Source organism: Neophocaena asiaeorientalis, unplaced genomic scaffold, assembly GCF_003031525.2.
Source record: "Neophocaena asiaeorientalis asiaeorientalis breed wild unplaced genomic scaffold, Neophocaena_asiaeorientalis_V1.1 scaffold4, whole genome shotgun sequence".
NCBI lineage: Eukaryota > Metazoa > Chordata > Mammalia > Artiodactyla > Phocoenidae > Neophocaena > Neophocaena asiaeorientalis.
Window position 1 is genome coordinate 6,336,887 of NW_020173682.1, and position 15,656 is coordinate 6,352,542.

A 15,656-nucleotide genomic window follows, 5' to 3' on the forward strand; every position below is an offset into this window, starting at 1 on the left:
ACAACTACTGGGCCTGTGCTCTAGAGCCTGCACTCTAGAGCCTGTGCACCACAACTACTGAGCCTGTGCTCTAGAGCCTTCAAGCCACAACTACTGAGCCTGAGCTCTAGAGCCCGCGAGCCACAACTACTGAGCCCATGAGCCACAACTACTGAGCCTGCACTCCAGAGCCCGTGAACCACAACTACTGAGCCCACGAGCCACAACTACTGGGCCTGAGCTCTAGAGCCCGCGAGCCATGGCTACTGAGGCCCACACACCTGGAGCCCATGCTCCCCAACAGGAGAGGCCACCACAGCGGGAGGCCGCACTGCGGTGAGGAGTGGCCCCTGCTCACCACAACTGGAGAAGGCCCATGCACAGCAACAGAGACCCACTTCTACAGAAATAAAATAAATAAAGTAATTAATTAATTAATTATGTTTTTAAAAGGGTGGAGTCCCTATTTCCCATGGCCCCCTGGCTCTCCTGAAAGCAAGTCCCACTGGTCTGTAAAGCCAGAGGTTCTGGGGGCTCATCTTCTCAGTGCAGGACCCCCAGGCTGGGGAGCCCAGTGTGGGACCCAGATCTCTCAGTCCTTGGGGAAAACCTCTGCAATTGTAATTTTCCTCCTGTTTGTGGGGTGTGGGTCTTGACTGTACGTTGCCTGCACACCTCCTACCCATCTCATTGTGGTTCCTTCTTCATATCTTTAGCTGTGTCAGATCTTTTCTGCTGGTCTTCAGGTTCTCATTGATAGCCGCTCTGTGAATACTTGTAACTTTGCTGTGCCCGTGGGGGCAGGTGGGCTTAGGGTGGTCCTTCTCCACTGTCTTGGCCACTCCCTCCAAAATCTCTGTAAGATAAAAATAAAGGCATTTTTACATTTAGTTAATGGGAATATTTGCCTAAATGTAAAGCTTTAACTAGAAACTTTCTAGCATCATTTTATTAACCCCGAAACGGGCTGTATTTCTGTGGCTGAAATGAATGAGCCTTTATATAAAATCACACACAACACATTTGCCTACTGTAAGGTAGGAGTTACTAAGTAAATGCACACAAATAATTAAAAGTAACGTGCCTTTCTAATTACCTTATCCATTTGATGTATTGTTTACAAGAATTTCAACTAATGCAGATTGATGCTCATGGCTTTATTCTTTCTTTCCAGAATTTGCACACAAAGTGATTTTCTGAATTCTTAATGAAATTTAAAAAACAAAAGAAACATAGTTACGTTTCTGCTTCAAATAGAAACATTCTTTTTATTTTTAAAGCTAGCAAGCCCATCCACTTCAGTGCACTGCATGAATTCCACATTAGTGAACTCCAGAAGGATTTTTTAACATGCTTTCTTGGCTTTTCCTCTGATGTCATCATTCTGTTTGAGTTTCCTTAGTCCTGAGTCGAGAATCCTAATAGACACGCCCTGTGTGTGTTGCCCAGGCCTGAGAAGCTCGCCGTCTTCCGTAGGTTTAGCTCAGTTCTCAGAGGCTCTGCGCAGGCTGAGCTTTGAGCTCGCCGGATTTGACTTCTGCCACTTTTTGTAGCCTGAGCCTCGTATTCCACCAGCATAACTTTCATCTCTATTTAAAGTGTGGGACAGCTCGGAATGGGGTGAGGGACTTTGTGAAGTTGGGGGTCACAGCCGCAAACAGCTGAGCAGCTGGCTACCTGAGCCCGTGTCCTGTCCTCGGCATTCTTTTGATAAGATGATGGATCGAATGGAAGGAATGCAGGCATACTGGCTTCTGAGTACCAGTGAAGCCGTAATCCCAATGTGCGATCTTGGGAAAATTACCCTTTCATTGTCTTGGTTTTCTCATCTGTAGAACGAGGATAACCGTACCTTTCTGGCAGGGATGGTTTGAGGATTAGTCATGGTGTATGTAAACCATGGGACACAAGCCTGCTGCCTAAAAAGACCTCATTGTGTCATCACTGTCTTTACTTTTGCAAAGCCTGCTGTCTGTGATTTAAATACCTGCTGTTTAGGTTATCTTCTCTGCTTCCCTTTAGCATGAACAAGCACAGCTGGAAACAAACTATAGAGAAACTTATTTGTATACTTATGTGTAAATGTGTGTCACCAATTGTGGTAAAAATTTATACATTGAAGAGGAGATGAATGTGTCCCGTTACAGAGACATAATAGACCTAACTCAGTGTGCATCCCTAAACCAACTGCGGTGTAAGTCGTCTAAATACAAAGCAGCCAACTAAAACTGTGACCTTAGGCCCCACCGTAGAAAAAGGACACAGGGCAGGAGTGTGGATGGAAGATGTGATCTTAAGGTCAAGATCCAAAAGAGGAAAAAGTCTATAACTTCACCTGTGTGGGTGGCAGGATTGATCCAAGGGCCTGGCTGGGAAAATGCTGTGAGTGGCCTGCCCGGCAGTTTTGTAGGAAGAATGGTTAAAATTATGCCCCTGCTTTAATCTTTTTGTGACAGGATCCCGCCTTGAAGATGATGGCTTCCAATAACTAACCTGGGGAAATTTTAAATAAAAGTATTTGCCACTGCACGTTTTTGGCATGGTCTGTGGGCGTGCGGTAAAGCAGGGTCCCTGGTAAGAGTTCGCTTGTGTAAGGGCGGAAATTGAAAACAGTCCAAGTCTAAGGGTATCACGTGAGCAAAAGCATACTTTCCCCCGCTAGTTCAAATACGCCTACTTTTTTCCTCCAGAGCTAAAATAAATCACTGTGGTTTTTTGGCATGGGTAGAAGAAGAAAGAAAAAAATGCTAGACTCTCACTCAGCAAATTAGCTCACACTCTGGGAAGTACTCCAGGGCCCAGACCTCCTTGAAGGGACAGTGAATTTGCATCCCCCGTAGTCCTCGGTGCCTCTGTGGGGAGCGGCCATGGCGGCCCAGACCTCCTGGAGGGACAGTGAATTCGCATCCCCCGTAGTCCTCGGTGCCTCTGTGGGGAGCGGGCATGGCGGGCCAGGACCTGCTGTTTAAGTTGTAGTGTTCTGTTTGCTTCTTTTTCTTGAGCGTATAGAATTGGGTTTGCATCATCTGCAAAGCATCGTAAAGCCCCTTGTTTTTCTTGTTTGTTTACTCTTTATTTTAAAGAGTAGGTTGCAGCACCTACTCAGATCTTGTTCGTCCCTACAGAGTGGATAAGACACATGAGCCCCTGCCTGGTGCCAGGCGCTTTGGAGACAACCCATCAATGCTTATCACTCCCCCCAGCCTGCGTCTGAAGCGCACCGCGGTCCTTGTCTGAGTTTAGGCAGGTGGATTTCCGTCCCTTATGCTCACTGTTCCAGCGCCAAAGTCATCCCCTTCCCTTCTGCTTCTCTGGATCTTAAGATCAAGGATCCAGGTTCAAACGTGAGCCCCACCCACTCCTGTTACGACGTTGAGCACGTTCTCTAGCCATCGCGTCCACACATTCTAGGTGCAGATGCTTCTTGCTTTAACTCCCATGCCTTTGGTTCATTCGGCAAATAGCTTTACCTCCATGACAGCAGAGTCACTGAGCGTAACTTAAATAAGTAAAACAACCTAACGCGTGCCTCCAGTTTGGCAGCTAGGGAGACAGTTGGTGAGCAGATAGATGACATCGCTGTTTTCAGGTCTGTTCGAGGGTGAAGACGAGTGTGCAGACGATCATGACGGAGTGTGATCGGCCCTCTGACACGCAAGGGCAGGGGGCACAAGCACTGGGCGCCCGACCCGCATTTAAAGTGTCAGGGAAGAATCCCTAGGCCGTATCTAAGACGCAGCCTGAATTAGCCAGGAAAGGACAGCAGTGTTTTAGCTGAGCGGCACGTGACGAGGACCCAGCAGCACGGAGAAGACTCCGCCACGTTACAGGGCGCAGGGGTCTCGCGCAGCCGGGGTGTGCGGTGCAAGGCGGGAGTGGCGAGAATGCAGGTTAGGGAGGGAGTCGCAGCTGCCAACGTGCAAGCTGGGCAGACCTGTCAAAGAGTCACGTTGGGTCCTCTTCCCAGTGCGGGCGTGGGAGGTGCTGGTGAGAAGTGACGGGAGCCTGGCTGGGATGCTGGGGACAGCGGTGCACCGTGCAAGGTCAAGGAAGGTGTTCCTTTCGCTTTCTTGGTCATTCCGGCTGTTTGAAGGTGGGAGACAGTGTGAATTTCCAGTACTGATGGGAAGGAGCGTGAAACAGAGTGCAGGAGAGGTGAAGACGCGGGAGGAGACCCCCTACGAGGGGCTGCAGCTGGTGGCTGGGTGTAGGCGCGCAGCTTTGTGGAGAGGACTGAGGAAGTGCGTGTGTTGGCGTTCTCAGAAAGACGGTGCTGGCTGCTGAGCAGAGGTAGGGGAGCTGCTTGGAGGCTGACTCAGGAGAGGGGCACAGATGAGGTGTCCGGGCTCGGGTGGCAGCGGTGGCAGTGGCACGTCGCAGCTCTGAGGATCTTCAGGAGGGAAGATCGACAGCCTTTGACAATTGTTAGATTAGAGGGGAGGTTCTAGGTGTGAGGAGAGAGGAGGTTCTAGGTGTGAGGAGGAGGAGACTAGAGGGTTGGGATGTGACCACATGGTGACCCGGGAAATCCAATCAGGAAAACTGGGTAACTGCTGGAGAGCCCAGGGGTCTGAGCTCTGTGGGGAGCACAGTGTGTGCATCCCTGCTCCCGTTGTACGGGCTTTCTCAGTCCAGGCGCAGACGTGTAGAGCAGCCATAAGATTGACCTTGGACTGGAAGTTTCCATGACAAGTGTGATAAAGGCCGGCGTGTAAGAGCTTTGAGGGTATTAGCAAGATAGTGGGAGATACCACAGCCCAAGGAAGTGAAGACCCGAAGGGCTGTTAGACAAAAAGAAAGAAAACACTGGCGGTCCTTTTGATGAGAGGAGGAATAACTGAGTGGGAGGGCTAACGATCAGGGATCGGGGTCTCACAGGGGAGGCCTGAATCTAATACTAGCGATGAGATAGCTCCTGGTGAGGCAGAGTCAGGGTTTGCGCAGTTTGTGGTTGAAGTGAAGTGGAGAGGAAGTAGGCTCTCTGCAGGGGTGTTGAAGTCGTCCGCGATGACGGCAGGATTGGGGTGCAGAGGTGACGAGAGCAGTGGTCCCAGACGGGGCAGGACCGCCTACCGCGGAACACCGTGGACTTTCGTGAGGGCACCTTTTCTTTATGCAGATGGCTGAGGATGCCGGGGATGTACACCTGACATTTCTATGGAACAGAAACCCGTCCTGCATCCCACACGACTTCCCAGTGTCATGCTGGACCCTGAGGGACTCACAGGTGACTCACCCGTCCCACCTCGGGAAGGATTTCTACACCGCACGTTCTTTGTAAAAGTTTTACTTTCTTCTCTTTGATAGCCTTGATGTGTTGTATCCCTGTTTCCTTATTAAGGCTGCCTTTTCCTCTCTTTCCTTATCATATTCCAGGAAGACCCATCTGTGTTTCCGTTGAGTTGCTGGACTTTATTCTGATGTTCACCTGTATCCTTGGGCTTTCATCTGTTCTTTCTGGTACGGGATGGCTGCTAGTCTTTTTATTACTCTGAAGTCCAGACTTATTTAGAATAAGTAGGTGCGGACATCTGACTTCATTTTCTCCAGTCATGCCCGAGCATTTACATATCGAAATACACATTGTTTTATTGTAAATTACTTTTTGATCCTTCATACATTACAGCTAGGGCGTTATATTAATTTGGAGGGAGAAAGTATATGCGCTAGCAAGTTATATCAGCTGTGAATGCCATTTCAGGATAAAACTGGGATATTATATTCTTTTTTTTTTCTTTTTTTTTGGAGGGGGCGTACGCGGGCCTCTCACTGCTGTGGCCTCTCCCGTTGCGGAGCACAGGCTCCAGACACGCAGGCTCAGCGGCCACGGCTTATGGGCCCAGCCACTCCGCGGCATGTGGGATCTTCCCGGACCGGGGCACAAACCCGCGTCCCCTTCATCGGCAGGCGGACTCTTAACCACTGCGCCACCAGGGAAGCCCCAGAGTATTCATTTTAGAGAGAGACTTGAGAACCACTGTCTTGGGGCAGAGAGCTGGCCCCCAACAGCAGCGTGTGGGAAGGCGGACGGTGCTGGCCAGTGGCCAGCGGGGGGACAGGTCAGTTTGTGCAGGCGGAGGCCCCTTCGTCTTGCTCCCAGCTCGCCCCCACCCAGACCCCCAGCCGCTCTGCTCTGTCCTCCTGAGTGTCCTCCATTGTCCAGCATAAAACCCCATGCTTTTCAAAGCCTGGAAGAGTAAGTAGGCAAGGGAATGAACCCTTGAATACCTGGGTGCGGTGCTAGTTACTGGACATGGGTTTTCATTATTCCTTCCAAGAAAGGGAGCATGGTTCCTTTTAGGATTAGAATGAAGTCCAGCCAGGGCTCAAGGACGAGAACATGTCCAGTGTCTTAGTCCTTTCAGGCCAACACAGCAAAATATCACAGCCCAGGTGGCTTATAGACGACAGACATTGATTTCTCACGGTTCCGGAGGCTGGAAGTCGGAGATCAGGATGCCAGCAGTGGGGGCGAGGGCTCTCTTCTCTCCTTGTGTCCTCACATGGCCAGGCGCTAGAGGGCTCTGTGACATCTCCTATTAGAGCACTAAGCCCTTTTATGGAGGCTCCACCCTCGTGACCTCAGAACCCCCCAGAGACCTTTGCTTCTAACAGAATCACGTTGGCGTTAGGGTTCCAACATGTGAATCTGGGGGGGACACAGACATTCAGACCACAGCATGGGTGTCGCCAGGTGAGGGAGTGTTGAGGATGGGCACGTAACGGAGGGCAGTCTGGCCCTGTGGCTTGCGTTCTGCTCAAGGCGTGACACCGTCACCAAATAGACCTCGATGGCAGGGCTGTGAGAAGCTAGCCGTCTGGGGCTTGTGCCCTTCTAACTCTTGATTTCGGATTCATATCTGAAACCACTCTTCATTTTCTGGCCCCAGTCTGTTCGTTTTGTGTGACTCTCCCGACCCAGTTACTTTCTCTGAAGGCAGACTTCACTTATCTTTTAATCTTCACAGCGTTTACTGTTTGCCTTGTTCACGACAGCTGTTTATATGTGCACGCTGATTGAAGTACATCAGGTCTATGTAAGTTTTCAAAGGCTTAAGGACCAACTGGGAATAAACAGTGTTGCAGAGGGGCTTGACGTTGCACTGATGGTTTTGCAAGTTTAAAATGCATGATGAGGTGTTTGCACCTAAAATAAAATCAAGGTTCAAAGATTTTCTTTTATTAGGACCTAAAAACGTTTAAAATTGTGTAATTCCGTTTTTTTAGGTGCACCTATTTTTTAAGGTCTTCGGGATACCATTACCTGTTAATGTACTCAGATACTCTTGAATATGTTTCATTTGAAACAAAGATTTCTAATCCTTTTAATGGAAAGATGGGGATTTAAATTTAAAAAGTAGAAAAGCAAAATTTAAAAAAACAGGAAAAATAAAGAAATAAAAAGTAGAAAAGCAAGCAAATGACTCCTAGTTTTTTCTTACGTACAACTTAACTAGAGATAATCTCTTGACTTGGGATACATGTGAAGTTGGGTACACGTTTTCAGTCTGTCTTACGGATCATGTCATCATAGCAATGTTTATATGGTATGTTCTGTTCAGGAGTGAATTTCTGTTTTCCTGTTTTTCAGGTCCTGTAGGGGTAGGTTTGAATGAACTGAAACGAAAGCTGCTGATCAGTGACACACAGCACTACGGCGTGACGGTGCCCCGTAAGTTCTGTGCTGTTTGCTGCTACTACTGCTGGCCCAGCACGTACACAGCATGTGTGCTGCAAAGCCCTGGTGTCAGCACTCACATGTAGACCTCACCGCAGCCCTGGGGAGTAGGAAGTGACAGTGTCCACATTTTACAGAGGAGGAAACAGGCACAAGAGTTAAGGGGTTTGCCCCAGATGACACAGATCACTGGCAAGGTGTTTGTTGCTCTCAGCTTCCCTACTTGCATTTTTTATGGTGGATTTTAATACAGGTATGACATCAAATTATTATTTACAAGTTTTCTGCTCCATACAAGTTTATTGTTTCTTCAATTTCCAGAGTTTTCCATGAGCTTTAAGATTAGAAGGGCCAAACTGCAGAGAGTGGAGGAGGCTTCTTATGAACGTTTCTTAATTACTTTTCATATTGTAGTAATTGGCATAGAGTAATTTTTCATGGCCATATAATCCAAATGTGGTAGGCTTCTTATCAGCATACAGAATTAGGTATATTTTTATAAAAGTGGTTTTCACAGGCATTCTTACAAGTGAAATGTGATCCTGGAAGCATTTTGATACCCAGAATAAATGCCATTTGACTACTTAACAGGTTGATGTTAGGGAACCATCTAAAAGACTAGATTAAATGTTGGCTTTTTAAGTGGTTTTAGTAATGTTAAAAAAAAGTCATTTGTATAATGCCCTTAGCAACGTTCTCTAGTTTTGGACTAGTTGAACTTTATTTTAAAATTATAGTTTTCTGTTACCTTTGTTACGCCTTGTTACTGCATTTTTCCAAGTTATTGTTTGTAATCATTTTCAGCCGTAAGTTATAGGGCTGCTGGTTTCTACCAACAGAGATGAAAGTAGAGGAAACTGGAAATAGGGAATTAAACAGTTTCTTAATTATGTATTTCTCTCACAAAAGCTGAATTGCAATATACAAGTCATTAGAACATTTTACAAAACAACTGTTAAGCTTACAGGTGAGCAATTACAGAAGAAACCTAGAAGATGGAAAACAGATTACAAAGGAAAAAAAAACAAATTAATTTCCTACTGTGTCTTCATTGCCCTTATTTTGCCCTCCCAACAACGGTGTAAGATGGGCAATATCTCCATGTCACAGAGGAGGAAACAGGTGAAAGGATACTTTGATTGACTCAGAGGTTCCACAGGCAATAGCTGCACTTGGATTTGAAGCCAGGTCTCACGTTCTCGCTGCCGTATAATGCTGCGCAGCCCTTTGCAACTCCAGATTCTCTTTACTGCAGCCCAATTAGTAGTAAAAACTAATTTCTTTTGAAGAGGATAAAAGTTAATAAGGCTGCCTATCACATGTAACCCTCCATGATAATTTTGGTATTACTCAGGGCACTTTGGACTCAGTTAATCCAACTATTAAAATACTGTTTGCGTCGGAAGTTGTTATAGAAGTTAACAACATCCAGAAATGTTCTGGGGCTGAGACTCTCCAAAGAAATCCCTAAAGGAGTAATTTTCCTTTTTAAACAGGTGTTAATGTCAAAAGATCCCCAGAACGCAGTGTTTCCCATACTTGCCTGATAATAAGAGTCTCTTGAGGTTCTTATGAAAAGATTCCAAGGCCTTTCCAAAGAGATTCTCCTTCTGGAGACCTGACAGAATTCCTGAAAATCTGTATTTATAGCACGTATCCCAGGTGATTCACTGTGTCAGTCATGTGTGAGAAATACAGCCATAGCATCAAATGAGGATGATTTAATTAAGTAAGAAGATATTTTAAGAGCAGTTTGGGAATTTTAGATTGCTTTGCTTTGTAGAAGACTTTTAGGTAGAGTTGTGATCATCTGGAGAAAAAGTATTGCTTTGATTATACCACTGGTATTCTGTTTGATGTTTAAATTCTCTGTTCCAAAAAATGTACCAGATATCCACCAGAAGGGGTAAATGGAAAAGCTTTGGAGCAGTGGAACTCTCGCACATTGCTGGGGTGGGGAAGCAGAGTAATTCAGCCACTTTGGAAAACTACGGATCTGTTGAGGCTGAGCACACTCCATACCCTGTGACCCAGCCGCTCCGCTCCTAGGACACGCCTCCCAGAATACAATATGTACTCAGATATGCATAGAAACGGTACTCAGAAGAGCTCAAAACTGGAAGCTGCCCCAGTGCCCATCAGTAGTAGACCAGATGAGCAAATGGTGGTATATTCACACAGAGGGATGTTGTAATGCAGTGATAACCTGCTACCGCATGCGAAAGTACAGGACTCCCACAAACATCGTGCTGAGCGAGAAGAGGCCGATGGACGCAAACGAGAACGTGCTTGTGACGCCCTTTCTGTAAATGCAGGAAAGGCAGTGCTAATAAGTGCTGTTAGAAGTCTTGAGGAGGTGGGTGGGAGGGGGTTCTGCGTCCTGGCGATTTTCTTCTTCAGAGTACTGGTTACACGGGTGTATTTGATGTGTGAAGATTCATCGGGCTTCCATGGGAACTTCTCTGTATATTATACTTCAGGTTTTTAAACATAAAAAAGAAACACTTGGTAGTTAATTGTTGATTTAGTTGATGTCCTGGTTTTGATACGTACTATAGTTATGGAAGGTGTTACCCTTGGAAGAAGCTGAGTGATGGTTACATGAGGCCTCTATGTGCTATTTTTGCAACTTATTGTGAATCTATTTATTTCAATTTAAAAAAAAAACTTTTTGAAGGGATGCTAAATTAGGTAAATGCTATTTCTTTCGTGCTAAAATGGATGAACAAACTATGAACTTTTAAAATGATCCACATAGTCATATTAGACATGCCAGGTTGCTTTTAAAGAAAGTGGTCAGAGCCCCTGATTTCTGCCTAAAAGTGCTTCTGTGTGGGAAGTTTCATCCTTGCTAAGCAGCATCAACATTGTTTTAAGGCCCCAGTTCATCATAACAAGTCTATATGGCTATTAACATAGTCCCTCAAAAGGCTTTTTCAGTAAATTAAAACAGTTAACAAAGCGTTATTAGAGTGGATATCAGATACTTGATGGATTCCAGAGTGTTTATAGTCTGGAATTCGGGTGCTCTCTCAGCCAGCCACACCTGTTAAGCACTCTCTGTGGTTTCTCATGAAGGTATATGTTACAGTTACGTGTTGTCAGAGGTTTCAAAGGCCTCATGCTCTAGAACGCTTCTTTGTAGATAGGATATCTCTGTTGAGATTTCTAAAAATACGTATGTATATTGCAAGTTAGGGGACCAGTTAAAACTTTTTTTTTTCTTCTTATCTCACCATGGTGGTTATTCTGGGGTTTTGTTGGGAGCACGGGAAGACAGTGGAGTTCATTTCATGTTTGTTTGATGTTTCTTTTAAACGATAAACATGGCACTTAAACAGTGAATCATGGCGAGGTAGTGGCCTGTATTGTGGTTTGATGCCCATCTTTGCCTTCTAATTCTTTCTCGTAAGAGTTTTCTGACCCCTGATTCAGGATTGCTCGCGTTAATGAGCGTATGAGATTCCTATGGTGCCTCGTTACAATTAGGCAGTAAAATTCTTCACCGGTAAAACCACATCAGACCTGGATAGTTCAGGCTGATCATGATAAGCAATTTGGTTGTAGATGTGTTACCTTGTAACTGTTTAGCAGTGTCATAAATGTCTTATTCACTTGATCTGGGTCTAATAATATTTTTAACCCTCCCAAGGGGATTCCATGTGTCCGTGCAGTAATCCTTAAACTGTGTGTTCCAGATTTTCAGTGTTCTGCCATTAAAATTGAATAGTTTTTGTTTTTTGTTTTGCAGTACGCGGGCCTCTCACTGTTGTGGCCTCTCCCGTTGCGGAGCACAGGCTCCGGACACGCAGGCTCAGCGGCCATGGCTCACGGGCCCAGCCGCTCCGCGGCATGTGGGATCTTCCCGGACCGGGGCACGAACCCGTGTCCCCTGCATCGGCAGGCGGACTCCCAACCACTGTGCCACCAGGGAAGCCCTAAAATTGAATAGTTTTATTCAACCTTTTCTCAGTTCATGAGAGACAGATTACTGCTCACAAAATCCTCGGTTTTGCTTGTCAACAGTACATTTTTCTTAAGCCTGCTATTTGCTAAAGGAATACCAGCAACGACAGTAACAATCAAGTAATAAATGAATGTCAGCCCTCAGCTCCGAAGTCGGGTCTTGTGCTAACTTTACTGTCGTGTATATTCTTGGATGCGTATTATGTTATATACACTTTAGTAGAGTCTGATTTTCTGCTCTGAAATTCATTCTCAGCTTTTATGGTAGAATTAAATTTATCCGTATTCCGTGCTGTTCAGCAAAGCAAGTGACCTTCTGTAAAGGACGGCACCACCTCTTCATGCCCCTCCAGCAGCTCTGAGCGTTGTGTTAAAATACGCTTGCTAACTAAATAGCAGGGGATTTAAATTTTGAATGTAATTTAAACTCATTTGGTTTTATAAATCTATTCCTTTTTGTGTTCGGTTACTTTTTCCCCACTTCCCTTATTTTTCCTTTTATAAAATTATTGAGATATAATTAAAATAAATAAACTGCACATATTTAAAATGTACAGTTAGATCACCTGTATACACACACGCGAAATCATCACCATAGTCAACATAATGAAATTTCCATCTCAGAAAACGTCCCTGGGCCCTTTGTAATCCATCCTTCCACCCCTGTCCCCAGGCAACCACTGATCTGCACTCTGTCACTGTAAGATTAGTTTGAATATCTAGCATTTCTCATGAATAGAATTATACAGTACGTTCCTCCATTCTTTTCTTTTCCACCTGGCTTATTTCACTCACCTTGATGAGTCTGAGGTTCACCCGTGTTGTTTCATTGATCAGTAATTCATCCCTTTGAATTGCCAAGTAGTCTGCTGCATGGAAGTACCACAGTTTGTCTATCCATCCAGTCACCTGTTGATGGATACTTGGGGGTTTCCCCACATTTTTGACTATTACAAGTAAACCTACTATGGGCATTGTATTCAAGTCTTTTGATGGGCGTATTGATTTGTTTCTCCTGGGTAAATAAGTAGAAGTAGAATGGCTGAGTAATATGGTAACTGTAGGTTCAATTTTTAAAGAAACTGTTTTCCAGAGCGGTTATGCCCTTTTACAACCAACTAGCAGCGTATATAAGCTCCAGTTGCTCCATGTCCTTGTCGACACTTGGTATAGTCAGTCTTAGATTTTTGTCAGTGCAACGTGTGTAGTGATGTCTCATTGTACTTCAATTTGCATTTAACACGTGACTGTGATGTTATCATTTGGGTAGTTACTGACTTTTGAGAGTTCTTTGTATATTCTGAAAGTGTTCTTTATCTGATAAATGGGTTACAGATGTTCTCTTCCAGTCTGTGTGGCTTGCCTTGTTAGTTCTTCATGGTGTTGTTCAAAAATCAAAAGTTTTTAATTTTGACAAAGTCTAAATTATCACATATATTTTCTTTTATGTTTTGTGCTTTTTGTGTTCTATCTAAAAATTCTTTACTATCTCAAGTTCACAAAGACATCCTCCTGTTTCTCCTACAAGTTTTATAGCTTTAGGTTTTACATTTGGGTCTTGATCCATTTCAAGTTATTTTGTTGTGTTATTGTTTAGCAGACTTGCCGTGTTCCTGACCTCAGGAGAAATTCAGTCTATTACCATTAAGTGTGATGTTGACTCATTGATGCCCTTTGTTTGCCAAGACCTTTTATCACAGATGGGTGTTGAATTTTTTTCTAATTCTTTTCCTGCATACATTGAAATGATTGTGTCTTATCTTTCATTCTGTTAATAGGGTGAATTCCATTGACTTTCAAATGTTAAGCCAACCTTTCTTACGATCTGGAATCTTTATATATATATATATATATATATATATATATACACACAAATAAAATTTGACTTGCTAAAATTGTTAAGGAGTTTTGTGCCTAAATATGATGCATATTTGTCTATAATCTTATTTTGTAATGTGTTAGACTTTGCTATTATGATTGTACTAATATCATAAAATGAATTAAGCAATGATTCTTCCTCCTACCTGCAAAACATGTTCATGTAAGATTAGTGTTATTTCATCCCTGAATGATTGATAGGCATCATCTGTCATCTAGGCCTGATGCTTTCTTTTGGGGAAGGTTTTAAAAAGTAAATTTGATTTATGTAATAGATGCAGGGATATTTAGATTTTTTTGTCTCCTCTTATTTCAATTTTGATTCATTGTATTTTTCAGGAAATTTGTCCATTTCATCTAAACTATCAAATATGTTGGCATTAAATAGAACATAATATTCTCTTATCCTTTTTAATATCCAGAGGCTCTGTGGTAATAACCCCTTTTTCATTCTTTATATAGGTGATTTTCTCTTTTTTTCTTGATCAGTGTAATCAGATTTTAAAATTTTGTTTGTTTTTCTTTATTGTCTTTTTTTTCTATTTTGTTAATTCTTTTTCTGTTAAAATCATATTTTTTGTTTTTCAGTTTTATTGAGATATAACACTGTAAGTTTAAGGTGTACAGCATAAGGTGTTCACTTACATATATTGCACAGTGATCACCAGCATAAGTTGAGTTATAGAATCATCTCATATAGATACCAAAAACAAAAGACAGAGAAAGAAAAGTTTTTTTCCTTGTGATGAGAAATTTTAGGATCCATTCTGTTAGCAACTTTCATCTATACAGTGGATCAGTGTTAAGTATAATCATCATGGTGTACATTACATGCCCAATACTTACTTATTTTATAACTGGAAGTTTGTCCCTTTTGACCACCTTCATCCTGCCCCCCTATCTACCTCCAAACCCTCCCACCACTTCTGATAATCAAAAGTCTGATCTCTTTTTCTTTTTTAACCTCTTTTTTGGAATATAATTGCTCTACAATGGTATGTTAGTTTCTGCTGTATAACAAAGTGAATCAGCTATACGTATACATATATCCCCATATCCCCTCCCTCTTGAGCCTCCCTCCCACCCTGCCTATCCCACCCCTCTAGGTGGTCACAAAACACCGAGCTGATCTCCCTGTGCTATGCGGCTGCTTCTCACCAGCTACCTGTTTTACATTTGGTAGTGTATATATGTCCATGCCACTCTATCACTTCACCCCAGCTTACCCTTCCCCCCGCCCATGTCCTCAAGTCCATTCTCTATGGCTGCGTCTTTATTCCTGTCCTGCCCCTAGGTTCTTCAGAACCGTTTTTTTTTTTTTTTTGGATTCCATATATGTGTTAGGATACAGTATTTGTTTTTCTCTTTCTGACTTACTTCACTCTGTATGACAGACTCTAGGTCCATCCACCTCACTACAAATAACTCAATTTCGTTTCTTTCTATGGCTGAGTAATATTCCATTCTATATCTGTGCCACATCTACTTTATCCATTTATCTGTCAGTGGACACTTAGGTTGCTTCCTAATGTCCTGGCTATTGTAAATAGAGCTGCAGTGGACATTGTGGTACATGTCTCTCTTTGAATTATGGTTTTCTCAGGTTATATACCCACTAGTGGGATTGCTGGGTCATACGGTAGTTCTATTTTCAGTTTTTTAAGGAACCTCCATACTGTTCTCCATAGTGGCTCTATCAATTTACATTCCCATGAACACTGCAAGAGGGTTCCCTTTTCTCCACACCCTCTCCAGCATTTATTGTTTCTAGATTTTTTGATGATGGCCATTCTGACTGGTGTGAGGTGATACCTCATTGCAGTTTTGATTTGCATTTCTCTAATGATTAGTGATGTTGACAGGAAAGTTCCCTCTATGCCAACTTTCTACAGGGTTTTTATCATAAATGGTTGTTGAATTTTGTTGAAAGCTTTCTCTCCATCTATTGAGATGATCATATGCTTTTTCTCCTTCAGTTTGTTAATATGGTTTATCACATTGACTGATTTGCGTATATTGCAGAATCCATGCAATCCTGGGATAAACCCCACTTAATTGTGGTGGATGATCCTTTTAATGTGCTGTTGGATTCTGTTTGCTAGTATTTTGTTGAGGATTTTTGCATCTATGTTCATCAGTAATATTGGCCTGTAGT

General features: G+C 43.5%; 1 protein-coding gene across 11 annotated transcripts in view; it reads left to right on the plus strand.

The window, feature by feature from the left end:
• Positions 1-15,656, plus strand: part of MPP7 (MAGUK p55 scaffold protein 7) — a 284,418-nt gene that overhangs the window by 253,710 nt on the left and 15,052 nt on the right. For all 11 annotated transcript variants that reach the window (XR_003003786.1, XM_024750109.1, XM_024750112.1 and 8 more), the window contains one exon: positions 7,571-7,651. Coding sequence is in view for 10 of the 11 variants with exons in the window: in XM_024750109.1 (XP_024605877.1) it covers positions 7,571-7,651 (81 nt within the window). In the remaining variant the exon portion in view is untranslated. The remainder of the gene's footprint in view (positions 1-7,570; positions 7,652-15,656) is intronic.